Below are 26853 nucleotides of genomic sequence, written 5' to 3' on the forward strand. Positions count from 1 at the left end.
TCTGCTCTGCTCTGCTCTCTGCCCTCTGCTCTCTGCTCTCTGCTCTCTGCTCTTTGCTCTCTGCTCTTTGCTCTCTGCTCTGCTCTGCTCTGCTCTCTGCTCTGCCTCGCGGTGCTGCTGGGCCTTGAATCCGGGACTGCAGGCAAGAATCCCTTTTGCGTGGCCACTGTGCTGCTCCCCCGGCCACATAACCTGTTGATTCAGCCGTCTGTTGCACATTCCGGTTGCCGCCCTGCTGGTGTTACTGTGCTGATGCGGCTGTGAGCACCGGGTACCTTTGTGAATGGGAGGGTTTAAGTAGAGAAAGTCCAGTGTTTGTTAGTGTTTGTTTCATATAGTCGGATGATTTTTACAAGTTCATTGTAATTCTCACCTGTTTTGCCCTTCATCTTCTTTTTTATTTAAAGATGATTTTCTTTATTTATTTGAGTCATGGTACACATGCCATAAAAAGCTCACTGGGGGAGCTGGGCGGTAGTGCTGCCACCCAGCGTGTTGGAGGCTCTCCACAGGCCTTTCCCCAGTTTACTTAGAGCCGTCAGATCTGGAGATCACGCCACTGTGACTCTGCGTCCTGTTCAGTGCACATGTGCGCCCACCTTTTCCCTGTCTCTTTCAAGCTCAGTGTAAGCGCAGGGTGGCCCAGTGCTCTTCTCCGCCTTGCTTGCCGGCTGTTGACCATTGACCGGTGTGGCCTGTCACCTCGGGTGGTCTGTGATGTGCTTGCCGGCTGTTGACCATTGACCGGTGTGGTCTGTCACCTCGGGTGATCTGTGATGTGCTTTTCTTTTCCTCTTCAGAGTCTGCGGACGGGAGAGGAGCCCCGCCGGAGTCGTCCTCGACGCCTTCGCCCTCCACCCCTTCGCCCACTCTGGGCAGAGCACGGCCCGAGATGGCGGCCTTTCTCCGGAAGAAGAGGACGAGCGATGTGTATTTTGTGTTTCTCGTCTGGGCCATCGTGGGAGTCCAGCTGTGGCTGAACCTGTGGATCGTGCAGCTGCTGCCGGTGCCCATTGCAGGTCCTCCGGGGTTGGCGGGGTCGGCGAGACCTTGTCCGGGAAGCGGTGGCTCCGCTCCGCTCGGCTTCCTGGGGGCTTGAGTCCCCGCTTCCCCGCTTCCGTCTAAGTGATCAGCATCGGCTCAGAAACTGCTGTGATGCTCTGGCCTGTCACCTTCAGGCTGGAGTGTGTATCCCCGCAGCGTGCTCTGCTCTCAGAGAGGACGCTGCTCTCGGACACTGATGTGTCTGTGGGAGAGGCGCCGGAGCCATGCCCTCCGCTGAGGAGTTCAGACGAGTCGTTAGTGATGGGGCGCACATGTCCCCATGTGCAGGGACCTGCGTCCCAGCCCCCAGCCCCACACCCCGGGGAAGGTTGTCACAAGAGGCAGAGCGGTGCTGCTCAGGTTTCTCTTCTCCCCCTTCCCTTTTGATCTCTCTGTCCTGTGTCTCTACCCAGTAAATCAATGCGTGTGTGAGAAGAGAGCCTCCGAGGAGGGCTGGTGAGGGAGCTTGCTTGCATAGTGCACCGTGTCACCACATTCATGACCCAGGTTCAAGCCTGGGCCCCAGTGCATCGAGGTGCTGTGGTGTGTGCCGCCGTCGCGCTCTGCCTCTCTGCCTTCCCGCTTCTGTCTGTGTGGCGCGTGCCGCCGTCGCGCTCTGCCTCTCTGCCTTCCCGCTTCTGTCTGTGTGGTGCGTGCTGCCATCGCGCTCTGCCTCTCTGCCTTCCCGCTTCTGTCGGAAAGAGAGCGAAGCCCTGGTTCGTGGCGCTGTGTCACGGGTGCTTTACCGGGACACCGCCATCCAGGCAGGCGCTCAGTGTGGCCATTTCTCTCCCCCCAACCCCCACTCTCTCCTCCCCCATTTTTTCTTTTTCTTAATAATATCCTTACTGGGAGCCGGGCGGTAGCGCAGCGGGTTAAGCGCACGTGGCACCAAGCCCAAGGACCAGCATAAGGATCCCGGTTTGGGCCCCCGGCTCCCCACCTGCAGGGGAGTCACTTCACAGGCAGTGAAGCAGGTCTGCAGGTGTCTGTCTTTCTCTCCCCCTCTCTGTCTCCCCTCCTCTCTCCATTCTCTCTGTCCTGTCCAACAACAGCAGTGGCAACAACAATGATGACCAACAAGGGCAACCAAAGGGAAACAATGGCCTCCAGGAGCAGAGGGTCTGTAGTGCAGGTGCTGAGCCCCAGTGATAACCCTGGAGGCAAAAACAAACAAACAAAAAAAAGACCATCCTCACTGGCTGTTAATAAGACTTGGCAGGATTGTAAGATCCTTGGCCTTGGGAGTTACACCACCAGAGTTCTGTACCTCCAGCTCCCAGTAGCTGCTGTAGTTGTCTCAGGGGAGACAGCCGAGTTGTGTTTCTCTTTCCCCCCATTTTTTCAGTCATATATTCCGAGCAGGAGCAAGACCATCTGGTAGCTGTCTTTGACCTCCTTGCTTTGCTAAGCATAATCATCTCTGGTTGCATCCGTTTTGTCCCAAAGGATCCAATCTCATCCTTTTTGACAGCAGAGTAGTATTCCACTGAGTACATATCCCGTAACTTCTCTAGCCACTGGTCTGTTGATGGGCACTTGGGCTGCTTCCACTCCTTGGCCACATTGAGTAGTTGTGAGCGGCCGTGGCGCATAGGGCACAGACATCCCTCTCAGTTAGTGTCTGCATCTAGGAGTGGTATTGCTGGCTCACAATACCAATGTCCGTTTGTATTTGTTGGAGGACTCTGCAGACCTTTTTCCCTAAGGGTTGCCCAGTTTGCATTCCCACCGGCAGTGGGCCAGAGTTCCCTTTTCTCCATGCCCTCGAACCCTTGTCATCTCTCAATTGGCTCATGTCCTAGTCGCCATCCTAATAGTCGGTTTGTCCATGGAATGTGACGGGGCCTTGAGAGAGCACACTCTGACCCAGGATATTTCAGAAGACTTCTACCCTCTGTGAAGAGCTTGAGATTCTTGTAGAGACCATAGGGACTTTCTGGAGCACTAAAGCTGATGAAAGTGCCCAGGGGACAGCTAAGCCTCACACGGCAGGTTAGTCCTGGCGCCACTGACACCAGGGCTGTCTGTCTCTCTGCCTCCCACTCCCTCCTCTTCTCTTTTCTTTCTTTCCCAGAGCACTGATCAGCTCTGGCTTGTGGTGGGGCAGGGATTGAACCTGGGAATTAAGAACCTCAGGCATGAGAGTCTCTTTGCAGAACCCTGATGCTATCTACTGCTGCCTGTCTTTTCCTTTATAGTAAATAAATCAGTATAATAAATCAAAAGGAGGAATTGCTGAGGGCCAGGCTGTGGCACACCTGATCAGGCGCACACATTACAATGCGCAAGGACCCAGGTTCCAGCCCCTGGTCCCCACCTGCAGAAGGAAAGCTTCATAAGTGGTGAAGCAGGACTGCGGATGTCTCGTTGTCTCCCTCACCTCCCCTCTAAATTTCTCTCTGTTTCTATCCAGTCATAAAAATACAAATCTTAAAAAAATTGTTAAACTAGTAAACTGAACTGTTAAGTTGTAAGACTAGAGCTAAGGATACAGAATCCCTGAGCTGAGGACACAGAATTCCTTGAGCTGAGGACACAGAATCCCTGAGCTGAGGACACAGAATTCCTGAGCTGAGGACACAGAATTCCTGAGCTGAGGACACAGAATTCCTGAACTGAGGACACAGAATTCCCAAGCTGAGGACACAGAGTTCCCGAGCTGAGGACACAGAACCCCAGAGCTGAGGACACAGAATTCCTGAGCTATGGACACAGAATTCCTGAGTTGAGGACACAGAATTCCCGAGCTGAGGACACAGAATTCCTGAGCTGAGGACACAGAATTCCTGAACTGAGGACACAGAATTCCCGAACTGGGGACACAGAACCCCAGAGCTGAGGACACAGAATTCCCGAGCTATGGACACAGAACCCCAGAGCTGAGGACACAGAATTCCCGAGCTATGGACACAGAATTCCCAAGCTGAGGACACAGAATTCACGAGCTGAGGACACAGAATCCCTGAGCTGAGGACACAGAATTCCCGAACTGAGGACACAGAATCCCTGAGCTGAGGACACAGAATCCCTGAGCTATGGACACAGAATCCCTGAGCTGAGGACACAGAATCCCTGAGCTGAGGACACAGAATTCCCGAGCTATGGACACAGAATTCCTGAGCTGAGGACACAAAATTCCCGAACTGAGGACACAGAATTCCCGAGCTGAGGACACAGAATTCCCGAACTGAGGACACAGAATCCCTGAGCTGAGGACACAGAATCCCTGAGCTGAGGACACAGAATTCCTGGGCTATGGACACAGAATTCCTGAGCTGAGGACACAAAATTCCCGAACTGAGGACACAGAATCCCTGAGCTGAGGACACAGAATTCCCGAGCTATGGACACAGAATCCCTGAGCTGAGGACACAGAATTCCTGAACTGAGGACACAGAATTCCCGAGCTATGGACACAGAATCCCTGAACTGAGGACACAAAATTCCCAAGCTGAGGACACAGAATTCACGAGCTGAGGACACAGAATCCCTGAGCTGAGGACACAGAATTCCCGAACTGAGGACACAGAATCCCTGAGCTGAGGACACAGAATCCCTGAGCTGAGGACACAGAATTCCCGAGCTATGGACACAGAATTCCTGAGCTGAGGACACAAAATTCCCGAACTGAGGACACAGAATCCCTGAGCTGAGGACACAGAATCCCTGAGCTATGGACACAGAATCCCTGAGCTGAGGACACAGAATTCCCGAGCTATGGACACAGAATTCCTGAGCTGAGGACACAAAATTCCCGAACTGAGGACACAGAATTCCCGAGCTGAGGACACAGAATTCCCGAGCTGAGGACACAGAATCCCTGAGCTGAGGACACAGAATTCCCGAGCTGAGGACACAGAATCCCTGAGCTGAGGACACAGTATTCCCGAGCTGAGGACACAGTATTCCCGAGCTGAGGACACAGAATCCCTGAGCTGAGGACACAGAATTCCCGAGCTATGGACACAGAATCCCTGAGCTGAGGACACAGAATTCCTGAACTGAGGACACAGAATTCCCGAGCTATGGACACAGAATCCCTGAACTGAGGACACAAAATTCCCAAGCTGAGGACACAGAATCCCTGAGCTGAGGACACAGAATTCCCGAACTGAGGACACAGAATTCCTGAGCTGAGGACACAGAATTCCTGAACTGAGGACACAGAATTCCTGAGCTGAGGACACAGAATTCCCGAACTGAGGACACAGAACCCCAGAGCTGAGGACACAGAATTCCCGAGCTATGGACACAGAACCCCAGAGCTGAGGACACAGAATTCACGAGCTGAGGACACAGAATCCCTGAGCTGAGGACACAGAATTCCTGAACTGAGGACACAGAATTCCCGAGCTATGGACACAGAATCCCTGAACTGAGGACACAAAATTCCCGAGCTGAGGACACAGAATCCCTGAGCTGAGGACACAGAATTCCCGAACTGAGGACACAGAATTCCTGAGCTGAGGACACAGAATCCCTGAACTGAGGACACAGAATTCCTGAGCTGAGGACACAGAATCCCTGAGCTGAGGACACAGAACCCCTGAGCTGAGGACACAGAATTCCTGAGCTGAGGACACAAAATTCCCGAACCGAGGACACAGAATCCCTGAACTGAGGACACAGAATTCCTGAGCTGAGGACACAGAATCCCTGAGCTGAGGACACAGAATCCCTGAGCTGAGGACACAGAATCCCTGAGCTGAGGACACAGAAAATTCCCAAGCTAAGGACACAGAACTCCCGAGCTAAGGAAAAGGACAGTGGCCTACATCAGTGATCCAGGCCCAGACCCAGCACCCTGATAGTTGACCTTTCCTGGGAATCTTAGCCCCTGCTCCCTTCCTGTCTGGTTGTACCAGCAGCATTCGTATCGTCTGTGGACGGACCCCAGTGAGGTGTGCAGCCTCAGCATCCACTAAGAGCCCTGCTTGTCCTACTTTGCTTCTCTGCTGGATTCTGGCAAAAACAACAACAACAACAACAAAAAAAAAACCCACCTCACCTGTAGAATAGGGAGAAGTGTGGACAGACTTGAAGATGGTGCCCCGTGTTGTTCCAAATCTGAATGGTAGCAAAATCCCTTATACTTTCCTGGTCACTAGGCGTCAAGCATCTAAGTAAAAGAACAGAATCTGCCTGAAGGAGAGAGGGAGATAAAGGCACCTGGGGTGTCTATGTTCTGTATCCTGGGAGGGAGAGAGGGAGGCAGACGGACAGACCAAAACACTGCGGGATCCAGATCATCAGTGAAATCCCAGTGATTTGGTTCTCTTGTGTGTAGAGGGGATGTGAAATAATCTCTCCTTTGGAGACTGAGACATCACACCAGAGGTCACACAGAAGCGATTAGCAGAGTGTGGTTAGTCCTGGACATTGTGTGTGAAAGTGTGTGTGAATTGTAGCAAAATGCAATACCTTGAGCTCTTCCCTTTGGTAGTGGTGGTGGTGGTTTTTAATTTGTAAATTGATGTTTTGAACTGGCTTCCAACAATATAGAATTCTCAGATCTCTGCTTTATTTATGTGTGTTCCATCTTTGTCCTCTGCAGTGTGGGTGCTCAAAAAGGTCGTCATTCACTTTGGAGTCGTGCACTTCCTGGAGAGACGCTGCCGTCAGTGGTGGAGAGTCGTGGAGAGCTTCCTGAGGGAGCGGCAGGAGGCCCTGGCACCATGGCCCATCATTGGACTTGGGAAATTCTTGCTGAAGGTTGACAGCAAGGTATGGCCTTCTTAAAACCGGGACTACTTCATACCGAGGTCTGTGATGGGATATTAAAGTGTATATGTGAGAGCAGAAGGACGTAGTGTGAGAAGTGGCAGGTCGTTCACTGGTTCCATCATCGCAGGGAACACTTAGTTCAGCTCCAGCATTTTGTGAGGGTCAAACTGAGACGGGTAAACGACTTGGCGTGGATTTATGTGAAAGGAAGGGGACAACTCGCTCAGTGGCCGTCTTTTCTCCTTTTGAATTAGTGGCTCATGAGAGTTTGACAACATCATGTAAGGTTCCAGGGGAGTAAATTCAAACCTGTACACGGCCAGTAGCCCACCACAACCTCCAGGAAAGTTCCGCTGCCCCTCCCTCCCGACTCCCACGGTTGCTGTTTTCCGGGCAAGCTCATTTGTTTTAGTCCTCTGTCCACCTGCGGACAAGACCGCGAGGTAACTGACCTTCACCTTGTGCACATTTCATGTGCTGTGAGCACCACTGGCACCGCCCATCTGCTCCCAACGGTGCAGTTGCATCCTTCCGGTGTTGTGGTTGGCGAGGGGTGTTGAGTGCATGCCGTGGCTTCTCTGCCGAGCCCTCTGATGCTGTGCACTCGGCTCGAGTCCATGTTCTAGCTCTCTGGAGAGAGGAGAGAGACAGACACCTGCAGACCTGCTTCACCGCCTGTGAAGCGACTCCCCTGCAGGTGGGGAGCCGGGGGCTCGAACCTGTCGCTTATATATCACGTCCTGCTTCTAAGTGAGATCACTGGGCCTTCCTCCTTCTCTTTTTAGCTTATTTTACTTCACGCGATCTCTCCAAGTTCCAGCCAGGATGATGCAGTGACTGACTTTATTCTCTTTTTACTTTTTATTTATTTATTTTGAATAGAGACAAAGAGAAATTGTGAGTGGAGGGGGAAATAGTGCAGAAGAGAGACAGAGAAACGCCTGCAGACCTCCTTCATCACTCGTGAAACTCTCCCCCTGCAGGTGAGGACCAGGGCTTGAACCCGGACCCTTGCGCACTGTAGTGTGTGCGCTTAACCAGGCGCGCCACAGCCTGGCCCCAGCATTTATGTTTGAGAACTTTATTTTACTTCGATAGAACAGAGAGAAATTGAGATGGGGAGATAGAGAGGAGAGAGAAGAGAGAGACACCCAGGGCTCTGCTCCACCGCCCATGAAGCTCCCCCCCGTAGGTGGGGACCAGGGACTTGAACCCAGGTCCTTGCGCACTGTGATGTGTGCGCATAACCAGGTGCACCACAGCCCGGCCCCATGGTTTAACACTTGAAACTGTGGTTCGTTTCAATTAATGTCTTACCGGTATCGGAAGTGATAGGAGTGAAGCCCCGTTTTTCACGTCCTCTGTACTTCTGCTGGGAACTGTCCGTCTAGCGGGGCCCTATAGTCGTCAGCTAAAGTTCTGTGAACATCACAAAGGGCATTTTGTGGTGTAGCGTGGTGAGAACGGGGCATCTTGGTGAGAACGGGGCATCTTGAGTGAGGCGAGCAAGGCTAGCCTAGCTGGCGGCTTCTGTGTGTGACTGTGACAGAGTCAGTGGCTCCCGCAGACTGCTGAGCACTTACTGCGAGCCGGGGCCCAGCCTGTGTCCTCCCCAGTGCAGCCATAAATGTTGGTTGCCGCTTTGGGAAAAGAAATGGATTTTCATTTGTCTATTAAATTGGACCAGATCGGTGTGTTCAGGGTGGCGTGGCAGCAGGCTCTTAAATTAGAACTGATTGTACCAATGGTTTTGAAATTACCAGTAGTTACATATGAAAGGGTGTTTGAAATGTCTGTCTAAATATGCACTGGACATACTTAGGAAAAGCTCAGCAAAAAGCATTTACAGCCCCTCTCTTATTTTTACCACAGCGCGATTCCGCTCTGGCTGGTGGTGGTGCGGGGATTGAACCTGGGGCTTCCGAGCCTCAAGCATGAGAGTCTCTTTGCAGAACAATTGTGTTATCTGTTCCCACCCTGTTGGCAGTCTCTCTTAATGGAATCACACTTTTGAGTCTCTGTATTTTTCTTTTATAGCACTGACAATGCCTGCTTGATTTATGTGCTTATTTCGTTATCATGCACCTGTGCAGCGGTTTTTTTGCACGATCTCACTGCTTCCCTGCTGACCTTTGCATCCTTTTAATCTAGAGAGAAAGAGAAAAAGCGCCAGAGGACCACTCGCCATCTGTGCAGCTTCCCCTGTTGCTATGTCACTGCCATGGGGTGCCAGGGCTCAAGCCTGGGGCCTCTTGCAGGACAAAGCGTTCCAATAAAGATCTCTCTCTCTCTCTCTCTCTCTGCCCCAGCGCTAATGATGCTGAAGGTCCTGTGTTTACTGATTTGAAGATGATGTGTCTGAGAGTAGGATTAGTTATTATAGCACTAGATATCCTGAGGTCCAGATGAGATTCCGCTTAAGGTAGGGAGGGTAGGCTTTTAGGCAAATAGTGGGAAATGCTTTAGAAATTGGTCCAGTGGGAACAGTTCTGAACACTAGCGCACCTTAGATATGTCTGTCTTTTTTGCCTACAAGTTGACTACTCCCCATGAGCACTAAAACATTTGATTCTTTTTAAAATTTTTATGTAGATTATAAGTGTGTATAGCTACAAACTTCAGTGAAACTATTGTGCACATGAATTATCTGTACTTAATACATGAAGGGGTTTTAGCAACTGTTATTCTGATATTTGGACTTGGCGTTTGATATTTTAATTTGAAACCTACCTCAAGGTGCTTAGTCTTCACCACGCAGTGAAAGGATTTTAACAGTTTTCCTGACGTTTGGGACTGGTAAAGCTCTAAACCTATAGGCGTTCAGATCATTTTCTGTGTTTTTGTTTGTCAATAACGCTTGTGGTTTCAGTCATTGTACATCTGCAAGGAATTCCACGTTGTAATGACTTGTCAGTTTTCACCCCGGTTTTTCCTTTGGGATGATCTCCTTCTCGTGCTCCCAGTGACTTTGCTCTTCACACACACTGTTGCTGCCTTCTCTAACGATGTCCCCTGTTCTTTTCTCTCTCTCACCTCGCCCTGTCCTCAAGCTCTGGCAATGGCTAAACAAGAAGGTAAATGAACACGTGATGTTGGCTTTGACTACTGAGTTCTCTAACTTCCACCTCCCCCCTCTCACTCTGCTTCTGTCCACATGTCAAACTAAGTTTTTGTTTATCAAGTTCTAACCATAAGCTATGGAAGGTCTAAAACATGAGTGCTGTTTTGATACAATCTGCTAAGACCGCAGGCTGCCTGGGGTATGGATGGCACGCCCTCCTTGTTTAAGGATTTGTAAGAAATTCTGTCCTCTGGTCCTCTGGTCAGAAGTTACAGCAAGTAACTTCTGTCTGATATCATCAGAGAGTGAACAGCATCTACTGAAAAGTGAAGAGAACTCCTGTTACTTTTTCTTTAAGTGATGCAGACTTTTATTTTCTTACAACTAAGTACTCAAAAGTATGCTTCAAACGGAAAATATTGACGTGTGGCCTGCCACCGCTAATTTCGTGTCGCTCCCCAAGGTTTAATGACGTCTGTACTAAAAGCTTCATATGATCAGCTCTGAGCTGCACTTAAGTTGTGTTGTTGTTGTTGTTGTTTAATAACTGCAGTAAAGAGTGATCTGTTCATTTTGTTTGGGGTTTGATACCTGTTAGGCAGTTCACATGTGGGAGTTTGAGATGTAATTTCATTAAGACCTGCATCATTTCTGTGTACTGAGTCTGAACACAGACCCTCAGTGTCTCTGATGGAAATTAAACAGCAGGACTTCTGAAAGAAGCCTTGCCTCTCAAAGTGGCCCCAAACGCGACTTTAAGTATGGATGTCAGTGCTTCTGAGACAGAAGAAAGGGAAAGTATGAGGTGACACTAAATGTCCCGAGTGTGAACATGTAGGTCGAAGGTAAAGCACACACGCCGTCACCCGCCACCCCCACCCCCACAGACGAGCGTCCTGTGTGTACACAACAGGCGTGAGAAGATGAATTCCGCCCTGGGGGTGTGGTAGTGCTGCAAGTACAAGCCGCAGGTTTTTACTGTGATTTAAGTAGGCAGCTGCATTTACGATTTTATTTATTTTATTCATGAGAAAGATAGGGGGAGAAAGGGAGAGAACCAGCCATCAGTCTGGTCCATGTGCTGCCGGGTATTAAACTCGACCTCATGCTTGAGAGTCCAGTGCTTTATCCACTGCGCCACCTCCTGGACCTCAGCAGTTACGTTTACGTCTCCAGTTGCTGTGTATTGACAGAAAAGTGTCCTCAGAAACCGAGGAGTGAGAGCTAAAGCCAGTCGGTTGTTTGATGTAACCTCCAGAGACTGGGGAGGGCGGGGCGGGTGGTCTGTCAGCAATCTTAATTGAGCCCTGAGAACCCGGTAGCTTTCTCCTTTGCTCTGATGACCCCATGTACTGTAGACGAGCTTTGGTGTAGACTTGGAGTGACCGCTGCCAGCTAAGTGAGGGCCCTTTTAGTGTTACTGTTCTGCCCCAAGGCGGAAGTGGCAGCATCTGGTGTTGGCAGTCCAAGCTCAGGGGTGAATTAGGGGTGAATTAGGAGGCCCGTGAGGAAAGTGAGGGTAAGAGAGAGACCACATCTGAACGGCTGATTGAAATGTAGCCTACTTCTCAAGACTTCAGTGTTTTATTCCTTAGTGTTGACCATTTGCATTACAAAGACTCAACTAGAATTTTGTAAGCAAATTAAAACCTTTAGAATAATAAAATATGAAAAGTCAGTAGTGGAATGACTTTTAGCTGTAGGATTTAACCAGTTTATAGACATGAGAGAGAAAGGGGGAGAGAGAGAGAGAGCCTGAGTGTCCCCCATGCTTGGGACGCCCCACCCTTCCCTGCCCAGCCAACGGCCTCAGCCTGGAATTCCACCTCCTGCGGAGGTCGGGGGGCCTGCCACAGCCTCTCCTTTATACACATCGAAACGTTCAGTGGCACTCCCCTCTCTCCCTTTAGTGAAATACGGCTTTAGAAATCGAACTTAAAATAACTTGTCACAGCATGGGTGTCAGAGGGAATTCCTGGGGACCTGGAGAGCGGTGGCCTGTGGGGCTCTGACAGGTGGCTGGTTGGTCCCAGGCAAAGCACAGAGTGGGCCAGCCTCTAGAGAGCGCCTGGGTCTGTGTTGAGGGAGTCTCTCCACATCTCCTTTCTCTTCTCCGCTGCTCGCTAGCGCTCTCTCTCTCTCTCTCTCTCTCTCAAGTTTCTCGTTGCATGTCCATGAGCTTGTTCCCTGTGACCCTTGTCCTGTTTAGTCTTACCTCTATACTGTGGATGGATCTTACCCCCCGCCCCCAGCTCTAGCTTCTGAAGAAAACAAATCGGGAGTCGGGCAGTGGCACAGCGGGTTAAGCGCAGGTGGCGCAAAGCGCAAGGACCAGTGTAAGGATCCCACCAGTTCAAGCCCCCAGCTCCCCACCTGCAGGGGAGTCACTTCACAGGCAGTGAAGCAGGTCTGCAGGTGTCTGTCTTTCTCTCCCCCTCTCTGTCTTCCCCTCCTCTCTCCATTTCTCTCTGTCCTATCCAACAACAATGACATCAATAATAACTACAACAATAAAACAACAAGGACAACAAAAGGAAATATATATATATATATATATATATATATATATGAAAACATCAAATCCTCTCTGATGTCTAGAATGTATTTTTTATTTAGGTGACACAATGCAGATTTTTTTTTCAACCCATAGCTAGATGACATACTACAGAAAAATTCTACCCTGGGTCAAACACATGCACTTTGTTTTTATAATATTGATATCTACTATACTATATTGTACTTGAGAATAAATTCCATGGCTTATGTTAGGAATACCCAGGCATGAATTTAGATAGTCTACTTTCTAAATAGAATACTTATTTTTAAAAGTATCATTCAGAATTCAGGATATCAGGATATCACTTATTTAAAAATAGGGGCCAGGCGGTTGAGCTACCACGGGTTAAGCGTACATGGCGCAAAGCGCAAGGACCAGTGTAAAATCCTGGTTCGAGCCCCCGGCTCCCCACCTGCAGGGGGTCACATCACAGGCGGTGAAGCAGGTCTGCAGGTGTCTGTCTTTCTCTCCCCCTCTCTGTCTTCCCCTCCTCTCTCCATTGCTCTCTGTCCTATCCAATGATGACAACAACAACAACAACAATAATAACAAAAATAAACAACAAGGGCAACAAAAGAGAGAAAATAGCCTCCAGGAGCAGTGGATTCGTTGTGCAGGCACCAAGCCCCAGTGATAATCCTGGAGGCAAAAAAAAGAAAGGAGAGAGAAAAAAATAGCCACTTACTTAAAAAAAAAATTGAGACTCATAAGATTTTTTTAGTCATTCTAATTTGTGAATGTAAATCTGGTCTTAATTATGAATTATTTCATTAAAGGCCGTGCACCTAACCACGTACTTGTGCTGTGGGTTTTGTATAGTAAACACTAAGCTTCTCAGGACACTGCCTCAAGAACAAGGTAGAGCTGGTTTTGACTGTGAAACTACTACGATTATGGATCATAGAGCTGATATTTAAAATATGAAGTCTGACCTTCCATATCTTAGAAATCTGTTCTTTTCAAAAGCCTCTGCATCTCCTCAATGCTTTGATAGCATGCACTGAAAATGACCTCTCCTGTTTCACGTTGTCACTGTCAGAATGAAAGCTGAACACTTCATGTCCATTTTCCTCGGGGCATCGACTTCTTAGTCCTGGCAGGTCTCACCAGAGATGAGGGAAGTGCAAGTTTGTAAGCAGTGGATGGAAAATGGTTTAGAAATACTGTGTTTCTAACTTTAATTCTTGACTCGGGTGTTTATTAAATATGTATTATTAATATTTATTGGGTAGAGACAGAAATCAAGAGAGAAGGGAGGGAGGGAGAGGAAAGACAGACGCCTGCAGCCCTGCTCCACCACTTGTGCAGCTTCCCCTGCACGGGGGGACCAGGCCTCAGACACTGTGATAGAGGTTTATTTGAACTTGGTGTTTGGAGGACACAACGTGATTTAACCAGGAAAAGTTTACTCCAGGGGGCTGGGGGGCGGCACCCCCAGCGGAGTCCAGACACCCGGCGCCAGCGTGCGAGGGCCGGGGCTCAAGCCCCAGTCCCCACCTGCAGGGAGAAGCATCGCAAGCAGAGCTGCAGGTCTCTTTCTGTCTCCTTACCTCCCCATCTCTTTGTGTGTCTATAAAATAATAACTCATTCAGCAATACCGCAGCTCCTGTGGGGGAGGGGTATGTAGTGTGGGGTCTAGCAGTCGCCACTCTCATTCATTATATTACATTTTGAAGTGTTGGGTGGTAACTTTCTGTGGCCAGGAGTTCTAGAAATCGTTCAGAATTGTTATGTCTTCTGAAAACATCTTAGAGATGTATTTGTTGTGGTCGTGCAAGAGAAGCCACACTCCGAATGCAGTCCAAATAGCGTTTAGAGAGAGCGCGCTTTCAACTAACGACCAAGGAGCAGCCACCAGCTAACAGTGCGAGTATAAATGCCGGTATAGCTGAAGCCCAGGTTGCACCCTTCCTGTTGCATAGTCATCTTCCAACCATGGCTCCCGATGATTATTTTCTGAGAGTATTATGTATCATTTCATTAACAGACTGTTATTACTGCTATTTCTGTAACTATTTTTCTAATAATTGTGATTTATTATTATTATTTATTATTGGATAGAGACAGAGAGAAATTGAGAGGGGAGGGGGACATAGAGAGGGAGAGAGAGGCACCTGCAGCCCTGCTCCACTACTCGTGAAGCTTCCCCCCTGCAGGTGGGGGCCAGGCTTGAACCTGGGGCCTTGTGCCCTGTAATGTCTGAGCTTGACCAGGTGCACCACCACCTGGCCGCACTGTTTGCATTAACTAATGGCATCAAAGGAAAAAAATATTTTGACAGTAGTAATTTAGAACGTGCTATGAGACACGCCTTCTAAAGTCATCTGAATGTGTTTATTGACAGTAAAAGTAGATAACATCCGTTCAGAGTATCTAGCGGCTTACTAATTACCATTTGCAGTGTGGACACCCACAGTGGGTTGACACAGAGCTGTAGGCGATGTTCAGCTTGACCAGCACACCGATAACAGACTGATAGCGATGTTGATGAGAACTGTCAGCTACCCTTCGAAAGTTCTTACAGCTTTCATCCCTTCTGTCGTTAAACCGTGATTTGCTTTGCAACGCTGATGTCCTGCTTTGTCTACCTAATGCTTGAGTGCATGTGTCCCCTGTCAGGTTGCATCGGAAGGATGAGTAATTCTCTTTTTCGTTTCTGTGCAGATGATCATCTGGTTGGAGAAGATGTTAGACAAAATAATCAGCATTTTCATCATATTTTTGCTAGTGATAGGAACCCTTCTTTTAGCCCTGCTCCTTACTGCAAAGGTAGGATACAGTTATTATTATGTTTTACTCTTTTGTTTTTGTAGTATGAGTAAGCTAGAAGTGGCATGGTAAAATGTCTTTTTTGCTTATAAATATGTCAAATAGCTGAGATTTTATGATTTTTTATTATTCATTATGAATTTGCCTAGTAATTGTTTTTGCATACTGTTTTATCATCAAAATGCTCAGAGCTAAGTGCAGATAAAAAAAAAAAGTTGGAGTCCTGAGGAACCAATGATTTCTTCTCTCCATAGGGAACCAGGGGCTTGAACCTGGGTCCTTGTGCACTGTACTGTGTCTGGAAGCGTCTTGGCTCCCTGTTCTTTGCATCAGAACTAATTTCTCTCTCCCTCCTTCCTTCCCACTGTCCCTCTTTTCCTTTCTTTCTCCTCCTCCTCCTCCTTCAGCTTCTCCTCCTCCTTCTCTCCCTCTCCCCCCACCCTTTTTTTTTTTTCCACACCAAAGCACTATTCAGCTCTGGCTTTGGTAAACCTGGGCCTTGGGCACTCAGGCAGGACAATCTTTCAGCATAAGCGTTTGTGATTCCCCTCTGTCAGAATTCCCTGATGAATTACTTTTCTTCTTGCTGGTCTTTCTGTTGGTTGCGCCACAGGCTCTTGTCAGCGTCCCTGGACTTGTGCCCACATTACCTGCCCTTTTTTAAACCAGAGCACTACTCAGCTCCAGTTTACGGTGGTGCAGGGATTGAACCTGGGACTTTGGAACCTCAAGCTCTTTTTGCATGACCATGATGCTGTTGCCCCCCACCTGGCCTTCAGTTGGCTTTTTAAGATCAGAAGCCTCACTCAAAGCTCCTTTTTTGCTTGTGTTCCCACGTACAGTGTTACTGGCCCACGTGATGGGAACTAGATGTCAGCCGACGTGGGTGTTTGTGTCTGACGGGTAGTTGTCAGCGGAGTCGTCACAGACTCTCTGCTTCTCTACATACAAATCCCTCGTGACTTTGCCGACTACCCCAGAGTTACAGGTCCTTTTTTCTATGAGTGAATTGTTGGTCTTCATAAGGGTAGGAAACTATAGTGATGTACGTTTTCTCCCTTTGTTGATTTCACAGGACATAATTTAGAGCAACTGGTTAGTCCAAATTCCTAAATTAAAACTCAGATATATTAAAACTCGATCATTTGACTGTGAAATCACAGTTGCAGTAATACTATAGAAAGTAGCTATTAAATTGGGGTTACTTTTATTGATTTTGTTGTTGTTGTTGCTCTGTAATACAGGTACATCAAGAAAGTGTGCACATGATTGAAGTCACAAGCAGCCTGATTAATGAAACTCTAGCAAACCACCCGGAGTGGGCAAAGTGAGAATGCTGTTCTGACAGAAGGGGAAGCACAGAGCTTGGACTCTGGGCTGCACTGCACCAAAGCCAAGGACTCTGGGCTCGGGGGAGGCTTCAAGTCCTGGTGCCTGATGGTGGAGGAGGACCTAGGTGGGGGTTAGAGTGTTAAGTGGAAAACTGAGAGATGTCACACACGGACCAGCTACTGACTGCGTTTTACTGTAAACCGTGAACCCCCCCAGTAAAGAGGAAACTATACTGACAGAGAAAAGGAAAGGGACTTGCACTCTGAGTGAGGTGATCAGTGGTAGAGCAGAGCCAGGAACACAAATAACAGCAAGAGAAGAAGAAAAACCCAGGGAAACAGGGATGTATTGTTTTGACAACGTCAGAGGTCGCTGGCACAGGCTCAGTCAGTGTGTAGTCTGATAAGATGCCCTGGCTGATGCAGCTACGTCCGGAGAGAAAAAGCAGGGCTTAGCCCATGAGTCAGATGAGGGGGTGTTGGTGGCGGGGGGGAGGTAAAATTTATGGGAAACTTACGGTGAAGCCTTGTGTCTGAGGGGCCAGGTGGTGGCGCACCTGGTTAAGTGCACACACTACAGTGCACAAGGACCCAGGTTCAAGCCCTCAGGTGAAGCAGGGCTGCAAGTGTCTCTCTCTCCCTCTCTATCTTCCCCTCCCCTCTTAATTTCTATTTGTCTCTATCCAATAATGAATGAAATGAAATGAAAAAAAGAAAAAAAACTTGGATTTGAGTTATGAGTTAACATTTACAATTTAGTTCATAGCTAAGTACCTACCTCATTTCACTGTTTGAGGTAGGTTGCATTTTATCATTATTTTACACACACACACACACACACACACACACACACACACACACACACACACACCTACTGCTGATTTGCAGTATAATGTTGCATGATCTTATATAATTTATAGCATACTGTATAAACGATGAGAAATCTGTGAACCAAAGATCGTTTACATTTGACTTGATGTATTACTTAACTCCCACCTGCTAGCCTTGTAGTATGTGTTAGATTTGACTCTGAAGGAAGGGGTTAGTGGGGGCTGGGCGGTCTAGTTTGAGCCCCCAGCTCCCCACCTGCAAGAGGGTTGCTTCACAAGCACTAAGACAGGTCTACAGGTGTCTCTCTTTCTCCCTCTCTTTTTTCCCCTCCTCATTCAATTTCTGTCTGCCCTATCAAAAAATAAGATATATCAAAAATACGGTCACAGGAGCAGCGGATTCATAGTACAGGCACTGAGCCCCAGCAATGACCCTGGAGGCAGGAAGGAGGGAAGGAAGGAACGAAGGAAGGGGAAGGGGTTAGTTACTGTTTGAAGTCAGAACTGCTAACTTTGTAAGTGTCATCAGCCCTAGTTCACAGCATTGTGATACTCAGTCAAGAGAATATGTGTAGAACATTGCCTTCTTAGGATAATTCTTTTTTTAAACATTTTTTTTATAACTTTATTTTATTTGACAGAACAAAGAGAAATTGAGAGTGAAGGGGAGATAGAGAGGGAGAGAGACATTAGCAGCCCTGCTTCACCACTCGTGAAGCTTCTATCCTGCAGGTGGGGGCCGGGGGCTTGAACCCAGGTCCTTGTGCAGTGTGGTGTGTGCACTTAACCAGTTGCGCCACCACTCGGCCCCTGGGAAATGCTGCAGCTGCTCACTTAATAGGAAGCCAGAGAGGTCGCCTCTCACTGCACAAGGAGTGAAGCCTGTTGACTGCAGTTCTTTGTCCGGCTGGGACTCTGCTCAGGGACTCCCACACTTGGAAGGAAAGTTGTGAACAATGATTTGCTCTCTTTTCTTGCTGCCTTTCTCACTCTTAGATCTCTGGTCCTCCAACTCTTGGACCTGCTTAATTGATTCTACCAGAGCACTGCTGTGCTCTGGTTTCCGTGGTGCAGGGAATGGAACTTGGGACTTTGGACCCTCGGGCATAAACTCTTTGCATAACCCTATCTGGTCCTAAAACTTGAACGTGCGCGTCAGAATCGCCTGCAGGACTTGTCAAAGTTGAAATTGCGAGGCAGGCTCCAGCCCAGTTTCCTCTGCGGCAGGTGTGGGGCTGGACTCAAGCATTTGTGTTCTCGGCGGATGGGTGGCAGTGCTGATGGGCTGGTGCAGAGGCCACGCGTGGGGAGCTCGTGTCCCGGATGCTGAATCTCTCGGCATCTGAGGAACTGTTCCTGGCCGTGTTGACCAGGGCAGGTGACCAAGATAGAAGTGGACAGGGAAGAAGTGACAGGATGAAATGGAAGGGAGGTTGTGGGGAAGGTGGGAAGCTTGGCAGGCAGAGGGAAATTCGGAGCAGTAGAAAGAACTGCACTCGTTAGCCCTGGAGTCTTGATTTCTGTCAGTGCTGCTTGTGTCTGTCCAGTGACCAGCCGGCAGTTTGCCAGCTGCTCATCATGTCATTATGCTGCCTCTCAAGAGTTGTTTGTTTAGTCTCTCTAACGTGTGCTTGCTTCTCATTTGTTTTCTTTGTCTGTTTTCAATTAGTTGGCTTCCAGAGGCGCAGGTAGTCCAAAGAGCGCTCAATTCTGCAGCTAACAATGTGTATCAGTACGGACGAGAATGGATAACTCACAAGGTAAAGGAAGGACCGCTCCCGGGGGCTGGTCGGCATCTTCACCGATGGTCACTCAGTAGCTTCAGCCATCTGAGCTTGTCTCTTTGCTACTTCAAGAGATACTTGATTTTTTATTTCCGCCGTACTCTGCAAAGGGAAACCTTAGTGAACAGACGTGACCTCTTTGTTCCCGCGGCAGCTCGCGTTGTCCCATGAGTCAGTTTGGCGTGTGTCCCCAGTTAGCTGTCTCCTCAGTTTTCTTCCCTTTGCTTCCTTGCTTGATGCTCCTTAGTGCACCTCTGCACAGTTCACATCTGACGTCCTGCCCCGAGTCTGCAGGGCCGTGAGCACATGTGTGCTGTGTCCTTTCCCCGTGACTCGCATGAGGAAAGGGACAGCCTCCATGAGCACCACGCAGCACAGCAGGGATGCCTCAGAAGTGCTAGGATGGCGCTGCGGTGTCTCTCCTCTGTCACACTTTATCTGGAGAAAAGGGGAAGGAAAGCCCAGCAGGAATGGGATTCTGTAGACGCGAGGCCCCAGCAAAGGCCTGGTGACAAAGGTGTCAATTAACTTTTGAAAAGACGGGACTACACAAAACAAAACAAAACAAAAAATCAACAGGGAGAAACGTAGTAGGATCCTCAATCTTGGAGGGATGAGGTGCTCTGTTTTGCCCATCCACTTCTCGCAAAAGAGCCCAAAAGTCCGTGAAATGGGCTGGGCTGGCAGCACAATGGTCACACCCCGGGTTGGTCAGCCTGAGGCCTCAGGGCTTTCAGCTTCAATCCTCAGCATGCCATATTCCCAAACCAGGCAGTATTCCAGTCAGTCAGTCTCTCTTCTCTCTCCCATCTCAGAGAAATATGTATTTGGGGGCAAGGCAGGGCCTGATGAGATGGCTTAGCCTGTGAGAGCTGCAGCTTGCACACCGCAGGGCCCACGGGCTCACGTCTCAGCACCAGCTAACACCAGGGCTGAGCAGTGCTCTGAGGCTCCTCTCTCTCTCTCCCTCTTCTTTCTCTTCCGTAATCAGCAGTAAAAATAAATCTTGAAAAAAAAATAATAAAAACAGGTTAAAATGCTGTTGACATTAAAAAAACAACAACAAATTTAATAGTGTATCTGTGTGCTGAGAAGATAGCATAATAGCTACACAAAAGGACTCACTTATGCCCAAGGCTGTGACATCTCACGTTGTAAGCCTGGCACCGCCGGGTGCAGCAGCACTCGATACTGTGGTCTGAATGGATAAGTAGGTTGTAGTACCTGTGGGCAGTCAGGACGCTGGCAAAGAAAGTGCAAGATGACGATAGTTTACTATTCGAGTTGGGCTACAAGTCAGTGTATTTCCAAGATTTTCTTTTGCTGTGTTTGTGTGGTTTGAACTGTATTTGGCAGGGCAGAGAGGGATGGAGAGGGCAGGTGGGGGGAGATAGGAAGAGAGGCACCTGTAGGCCTGCTCACTGCTTGGGGAGCTTCGCCCTCCAGGGGGTGGGGGCTTGAGCCCGGTCCCTTGCACACGGCATTGTGTGCACCAACACGCGGCCCCCGAATAATTGTCTCTGATTAGCCACATGATCTTTATTTCCTTGGAGGGAGAGAGAGAGGGAGCGAGAAACAGAAGACAAGCACTCCAGCCTCCGCCCCACCACTTGTAAGACCGCTCCTCTGCGGGCACCCCCACAGCCTCGTGGCAGGGTGTGTGCTCTGCTGGCTGGGCTGTCTGCCAGCCCCTGTCAGATGGCCTTGAATAATAGATCCATCATGGGCCAAGGTTTTATGATGAGTGAAGAAACTTTCTCAAATTTGTCCTACGTCAGTGTCCTTGATTCACATAAACCCTGAAGCCAGTTTGAGCTGGCGTGACTCCGAGCATAAGACACCTGTCTCCAAATTAAGGGAAACACATTTGAGTTTCAGTTCCTGTGGAAATCCTTACAGTAGAGATACTGTAGCAGAAGACTTTTGCATAAAAGGTAAGCACTGTGGCCCCATGGAAAAGATTGTTCTTGCTGAAGTGGGGAGAGAGCATTTTGTGCTTATGCACGAGACCGTCGTGTTTGAGGCTCCAAGGGCCCACGACCAGTCCCTTGCACCACCACAAACCAGACACAAGCACTGGTCTGGAAAAGAAGTTGTTGAAAAAAGATTCTGTCTGCAGAGATGAGATGAATGTGCAATTACAGCTTTATTTGTACCATTGTCACAACCAGAAGTAAGAACCCAAGAAGAGAAAGGGAGGAAAAACAAAAAAACAAGACAAGGAAAGTCAGTGAAGAGAAGTAAGAGCTGAGGAAGCATCGTCTGCCAGAGGCGGGGAGGCAAGGAGTCGCAGCGTGGTAGTGCCAATTGGGACCAATGCCGCAAACTCTGCGTGGGCCAGGTTTTCCGGTCGTTGCCTGAAATACCCTTTCTGTGCTTCTTCCAGCTTCATAAGCTTCTTGGAGATAAGGTGAACAACACTGCAGTGATTGAGAAGCAAGTCCTAGAGCTTTGGGACAGACTGTATCACTCCTGGTTCGTGAAGGTGAGCTGTCTTGGCGAGATGTCGACAGGCTGGTGCTCGTGCTGGCATTCCCCATACTGAAGAGTGGAAACTTGGGCTCACTCTGTGTCAAACGTGTACCACACACGTATCACACACATATCCGTGACCTTGGGGGGGCTTCACTTTCGATTTGAATTTATTGTTTAGTGTCTTGTTTGGGGTTTTGTACTCCTGCCCTGGGTTTGGGTTGAGGGAAAAGTCTTAGTTTTGTGTGGTTTCAAAGACTGGGCTTAAAACTACCTGGAGGACCTCTAGGTAGAGTGTCATCCCTCTGATCTCATGGTCAAAAAGCCAGCCAGCTGGACAAGTGTATCCATTTCCTTTGCGGATCCTGCGGAGCAGTTACTGTCCCTCACTTGTATTGATCTTCACTTTACAGTCCAGGCCAGGGCTGTGAAAAGACAAGATTGCAAGCGGTTAAATATATTGTGCCTCTAAATGTACTTGGGGGACCTAAGGTATTTCTGCACTGCACAATGAAGAGTCCTAACGGGATGTTAGATAGGTGGGGGAATGGAAGCATGTGCAAGATATTAAGAACTGCAGGTGGGGAGCCAGGGGCTTGAACCCGGGGTCCTTACGTGGGTCCTTGCGCTTCACCTGGTACACCACCGCCTGGCCCCCACTCTTATTCCTTTTTTGTAGTCTTGTCTTTCCTGCTCTCTTTTACCATGTGTGAGAAGTTTGTATGGGAGATGAGGAAAGAAAAAGAAGAAAAAAAGTAAGAGACTCCAAAATAGGAAGACGCAGGTTAGGTGGGCGAGAAAGATCTTGAGGGAGGAGGAAGCCGGTGCTGTTGTGTGCATCCAGGGAGAAGGCGCAGCTACTGCCCGGCAAGGAGCCGTGGCCAGGCTGAATCTGAATGAAGACAGAATGTGAGCAGAAAACGAGGTTTAAAAACCTTACGCGCAGTTCTCGCTTGATTGCTAAAAGGACTTTGCCGGTCCCTGTTCGGGCGCCAGATGCCGGGCTAGCTTCGCAGGCGGGAGACAGACGACTAGGGACTCACGGCTGAGTGGGAAGCAGTGCAGTGTTTATAGAGAAAAGAATCTGCGTTTATAGTTTCCAGGAAGGAAGTGGCAGGGTGGAAAACAGGCTGTGACTAGGAGAGGGGGCGGAGCGAAGCGAAAAGAGAGTGCGGACCAGTGGGGATTAAACCAGTGCCCTGCAGGCAGGGCGGGTCTCAGACAAAACAGTGATTATGTTATTTACCAACAGGATTTCACCATGAGGAATTACTGAAGTGGCCAGGTGGACCTCTAGCAAGAGTCCCTTATGCTCTTTATCCTTTCAGTTAAGGTGGAGATCTCACTGTGAGCTTTTATTCCTTAGAATGTGACTCACTCTGGGAGGAACAAAGGACAAAAGATGCACATCAGCCGCCAGAACAGCTGGCTGGGGGACATTCTGGACTGGCAGGACGTTGCCTCCTTTGTTCACGAGAACATCGAGACATTCCTTTCAGTAAGTAGTGCTTTTAGATAAACTGAACTTAGAAAAACTGAAAGCTCGTGTACTTTATTATATTTTACATGTTTTTTTTTTTATTAGTGATTTAATGGTGACTTACAAGATCAGAAGGGGGCATAATTGTAACAGGTATAATTCCACCACCAGAGTTCTGTGTCACATCCCCTCCATTGGAAGCTTCCCAGTTCTTTATCCCTCTGGGAGTCTGGACTAACATTCTTTATGGGGTGTAGAAGGTGGGAGTTGTGGCTTCTGTCATTGCTTCCCCACCTGACATGGGTGTTGGCAGGTGGATGCACACCCCCAGCCTGTCTCTGTCTTTCTCTAGTGGGGCAGGGATCTGGGGAGGGGAGGCTCCAGGACACATGGGTGAGGTCAACTTCCCAGGGAAGCCAGGTTGGCGTCATGGCAGCATCTGCAACTTGGTGACTGAAAGGCAGTAAGGGGGCTACGGAGCAGCAACAGCTGTGTTTCTCTCCTCTCCTCTCTCGGGTCAACTAGGAATACCAAAGGAGACCACCTGGGACTGCAACAAGGCAGGATTAGAACGATTTCAGGAACCCACCAGAACACCAGTGAATGCAAACACGTGTAGCTTGTAAACAGAGAGGAGCCTAAGGAGAGATTGAGTGGCTGGTAACAGTCCGGCAGTTTACCAGTTGAGACACCACCTCCAGTCTGTTTTACTAACTAAAAGACTGCTGAAAGGAGAAGAGGCCTCGCCTAGACTCACCAAACAACTGTGAGTCTCCATTGCTGCTGCCCTCAGAGGCTAGAGCAGCAGGGGGATGCCCTGTGCTGACATCTGGGAACTGAGAACTGACCATAAATAAAAAAAAGCAAGACCAAAAATCACATGGTCATCTTAATAGATGCAGAGAAAACCTTTGACAAAATCCAGCATCCCTTTATGGTCAAAATGCTACAAAAAAATGGGAATAGATGGAAAATTCCTGAAGATAGTGGAGTCTATATATAGCAAACCTACAGCCAACATCATACTCAATGGTGAAAAACTGGAAGTATTTCCACTCAGATCAGGTACTAGACAGGGATGCCCACTGTCACCAATACTATTCAACATAGTGTTGGAAGTTCTTGCCATAGCCATCAGGCAGGAGCAAGGAATTAAAGGTGTACAGATTGGAAGAGAAGAAGTCAAACTCTCCCTATTTGCAGATGACATGATAGTATACATAGAAAAACTTAAAGAATCCAGCAAGAAGCTTTCAGAAATCATCAGGCTAATATAGTAAGGTATCAGGCTACAAAATTAACATTCAAAAGTCAGTGGCATTCCTCTATGCAAACACTAAGTTAGAAGAAGTTGAAATCCAGAAATCTATTCCTTTTACTATAGCAATAAAAACAATAAAGTACCTAGGAATAAACCTAACCAAAGAAGTGAAAGACTTGTATATGGAAGATTATGAGTCACTACTCAAGGAAATTGAAAAAGCCACAAAGAAGTAAAAGATATTCCATGTTCATAGGTTGGAAGAATTAACATCAAAATGAATATACTACCCATAGCCATCTACAAATTTAATGCAGTCCCCATCAAGATCCCAACCACGTTTGTTAGGAGAATAGAACAAATGCTACAAATGTTTATCTGGAACCAGAAAAGACCTATAATTCCCAAAACAATCTTGAGAAGAAAGAACTGGAGGCATCACACTCCCAGATCTCAAACTGTATTATAGGGCCATTGTCATCAAAGCTGCTTGGTACTGGAACATGAATAGACACACTGACCAGTGGAATAGAATTGAGAGCCCACAAGTAAGCCCCCACACCTATGGACATCTAGTCAACCCAGTTGTCCGGCAACAGATGAGTGGCTGAGCAAGTTGTAGTCTATATATAATGGGATACTACTCAGCTATTAAAAAATGGTGACTTCACCGTTTTCAGCCCATCTTGGATGGACCTTGAAGAATTCGTGTTGAGTGAAATAAGTCAGAAACAGAAGGATGAATATGGGGTGATCTCACTCCCAGGCAGAAGTTGAAAAACAAGATCAGAAGAGCAAACACAAGTAGAACCTCAACTGGAGTCGGTGTATTGCACCAAAGTCAAAGACTGGGGTGCGAGCGGGGAGAATACAGGTCCAAAATGCATGACGGACGGATGACCTAGTGGGGAATGTATTTTATGTGGAAAACTGAGAAATGTTATGTAGAAACTATTGTATTTACTGTCGAATGGAAAACATTAATCCCCCAATAAAGAAATTAAAAAAAAAAAAGAAAGATATAAAGCAGGAAAAAAAATGACTAATAAACAGGAACCAAAAAGTAGGGTCCTTCGTGTAGACGGACAGGAAGGGAAGTAGGAAGTCTATTTTAGGAATGTTCCTAGGAGCCTATGCTGCAATAATCTTTGCTTGAGCGTGATAGCTAACAAGGGGGTGGACCAGAAATATTGTCAGGGAAGATGAGGTCAGAGTGGAGAGTAGAGCTAGGGTAGAGAGTTGCTAGCAAACTTGAAGAAGATGTATAAATGCAATTATCTGTTTACCACAGGGATCTAAAGTGAGGCCTGGATCTACTCCTATTTAGCTCAGGAGCCCGTGCAGCCTCTGAGTTCCTGTCAGACAGCTCACAGTTCGTAGTCACAGCTGGGAACACTCTAGGCTGCGCTCGTCTCAGAGCCGGACTTCCTCTGACTCGGCCTCCGAGGGAGGAGTGGGCACCCCCTGTCACTGCTAGTTCGCAGCGAGGTGTGGTCCTGAAGGCGCCCACGAGAGGGCTGACGATGACGTGCCCAGTGGGTGTGGCCAGTGATGGCAGAGAGAGGGGTCTGCCAGAGGTCTCGACCTGCAGCGTCTGTGGGGGAGTCTAGGACCCCAGGTGATGGGGGGGGCATAGCGGCCAAAGAGGCCACCGTGAAGTGAGCCGGTCTCGTGCCCTTATCCGGCTTCTGCGGTCACTCCTTCATCTGTTGAGTTTAGACTTTCTCCTGGCTGTTAAAGTGCCGAGTGTCCTTTGTTGTACCCACCCAGCACTGTTTACGAGATCTGGCCTCTCGAGTTAGGGAGGAAGCAGACCCCGGCTTGTGGTGGGGTCCCAGCTAGCCTTCAGTTTTTCTGCATTTTCTTGTCTGATGATTCTAGCAAAGGTTGTCTTAGGGACAGTCATTATCCCTTACTGGGTATGCGGCTTTCGCCAGTGTAATCATTGGCTAGTTGTATAGTGTGTCTTCTGAAACGTTTCAGGGGGTAACAATAATGCTGATGCTCTGTCAGAAGAGGTTAAAAAATATGGAAAAATACATTCTTTTATTTCCCCGTTTGTTGCCCTTGTTGTTTTTATTGTTGCTGTTGTTATTGATGTTGTCACTGTTGGACAGGACAGAGAGAAATGGAGAGAGGAGGGGCAGACAGAGAGGGGGAGAGAAAGACAGACACCTGCAGACCTGCTTCACCGCCTGTGAAGTGACTCCCCTGCAGGTGGGGAGCTGGGGGCTCGAACCGGGATCCTTATGCCGGTCCTTGCGCTTTGCGCCACCTGCGCTTAACCCGCTGCGCTACAGCCCGACTCCCGGAAGAATATTTATTACTTACATCCTTTTGTACTGTGTGGAATTGCACCCCTCTTATCCTATGGTCTTCTTGATATTTTTTTATTTTATAAATAGGTTGATAACAAAAAATAGGTGGAAAAGAATTTAAATAAAAAACTGCCTCTTTGATGCTTCTTCACTTCTGTCTCATTGCTCAGAAGAGCTGTCGGTTGTTCTAGTGTTCTTTCTCTGTTTACATTTCTAAG

The 26853-nt window shown here is 48.3% G+C and overlaps 2 protein-coding genes across 4 annotated transcripts in view; one reads left to right on the top strand and one right to left on the bottom strand.

Moving 5' to 3' along the window:
* ABITRAM (actin binding transcription modulator) overlaps positions 1-26853 on the bottom strand; it is a 378866-nt gene that overhangs the window by 233075 nt on the left and 118938 nt on the right. The window lies entirely within an intron of this gene.
* Positions 1-26853, top strand: part of TMEM245 (transmembrane protein 245) — an 81144-nt gene that overhangs the window by 22147 nt on the left and 32144 nt on the right. For 2 of the 3 annotated variants that reach the window (XM_060199037.1, XM_016185207.2), the window contains 8 exons: positions 801-1019; positions 6602-6771; positions 9822-9845; positions 15055-15159; positions 16404-16486; positions 18990-19080; positions 21491-21589; positions 22943-23074. In XM_060199037.1, coding sequence (XP_060055020.1) covers positions 801-1019; positions 6602-6771; positions 9822-9845; positions 15055-15159; positions 16404-16486; positions 18990-19080; positions 21491-21589; positions 22943-23074 — 923 coding nt within the window. The remainder of the gene's footprint in view (positions 1-800; positions 1020-6601; positions 6772-9821; positions 9846-15054; positions 15160-16403; positions 16487-18989; positions 19081-21490; positions 21590-22942; positions 23075-26853) is intronic. The other variant, XM_060199036.1, reaches the window with a different exon arrangement.

Source organism: Erinaceus europaeus, chromosome 10, assembly GCF_950295315.1.
Source record: "Erinaceus europaeus chromosome 10, mEriEur2.1, whole genome shotgun sequence".
NCBI lineage: Eukaryota > Metazoa > Chordata > Mammalia > Eulipotyphla > Erinaceidae > Erinaceus > Erinaceus europaeus.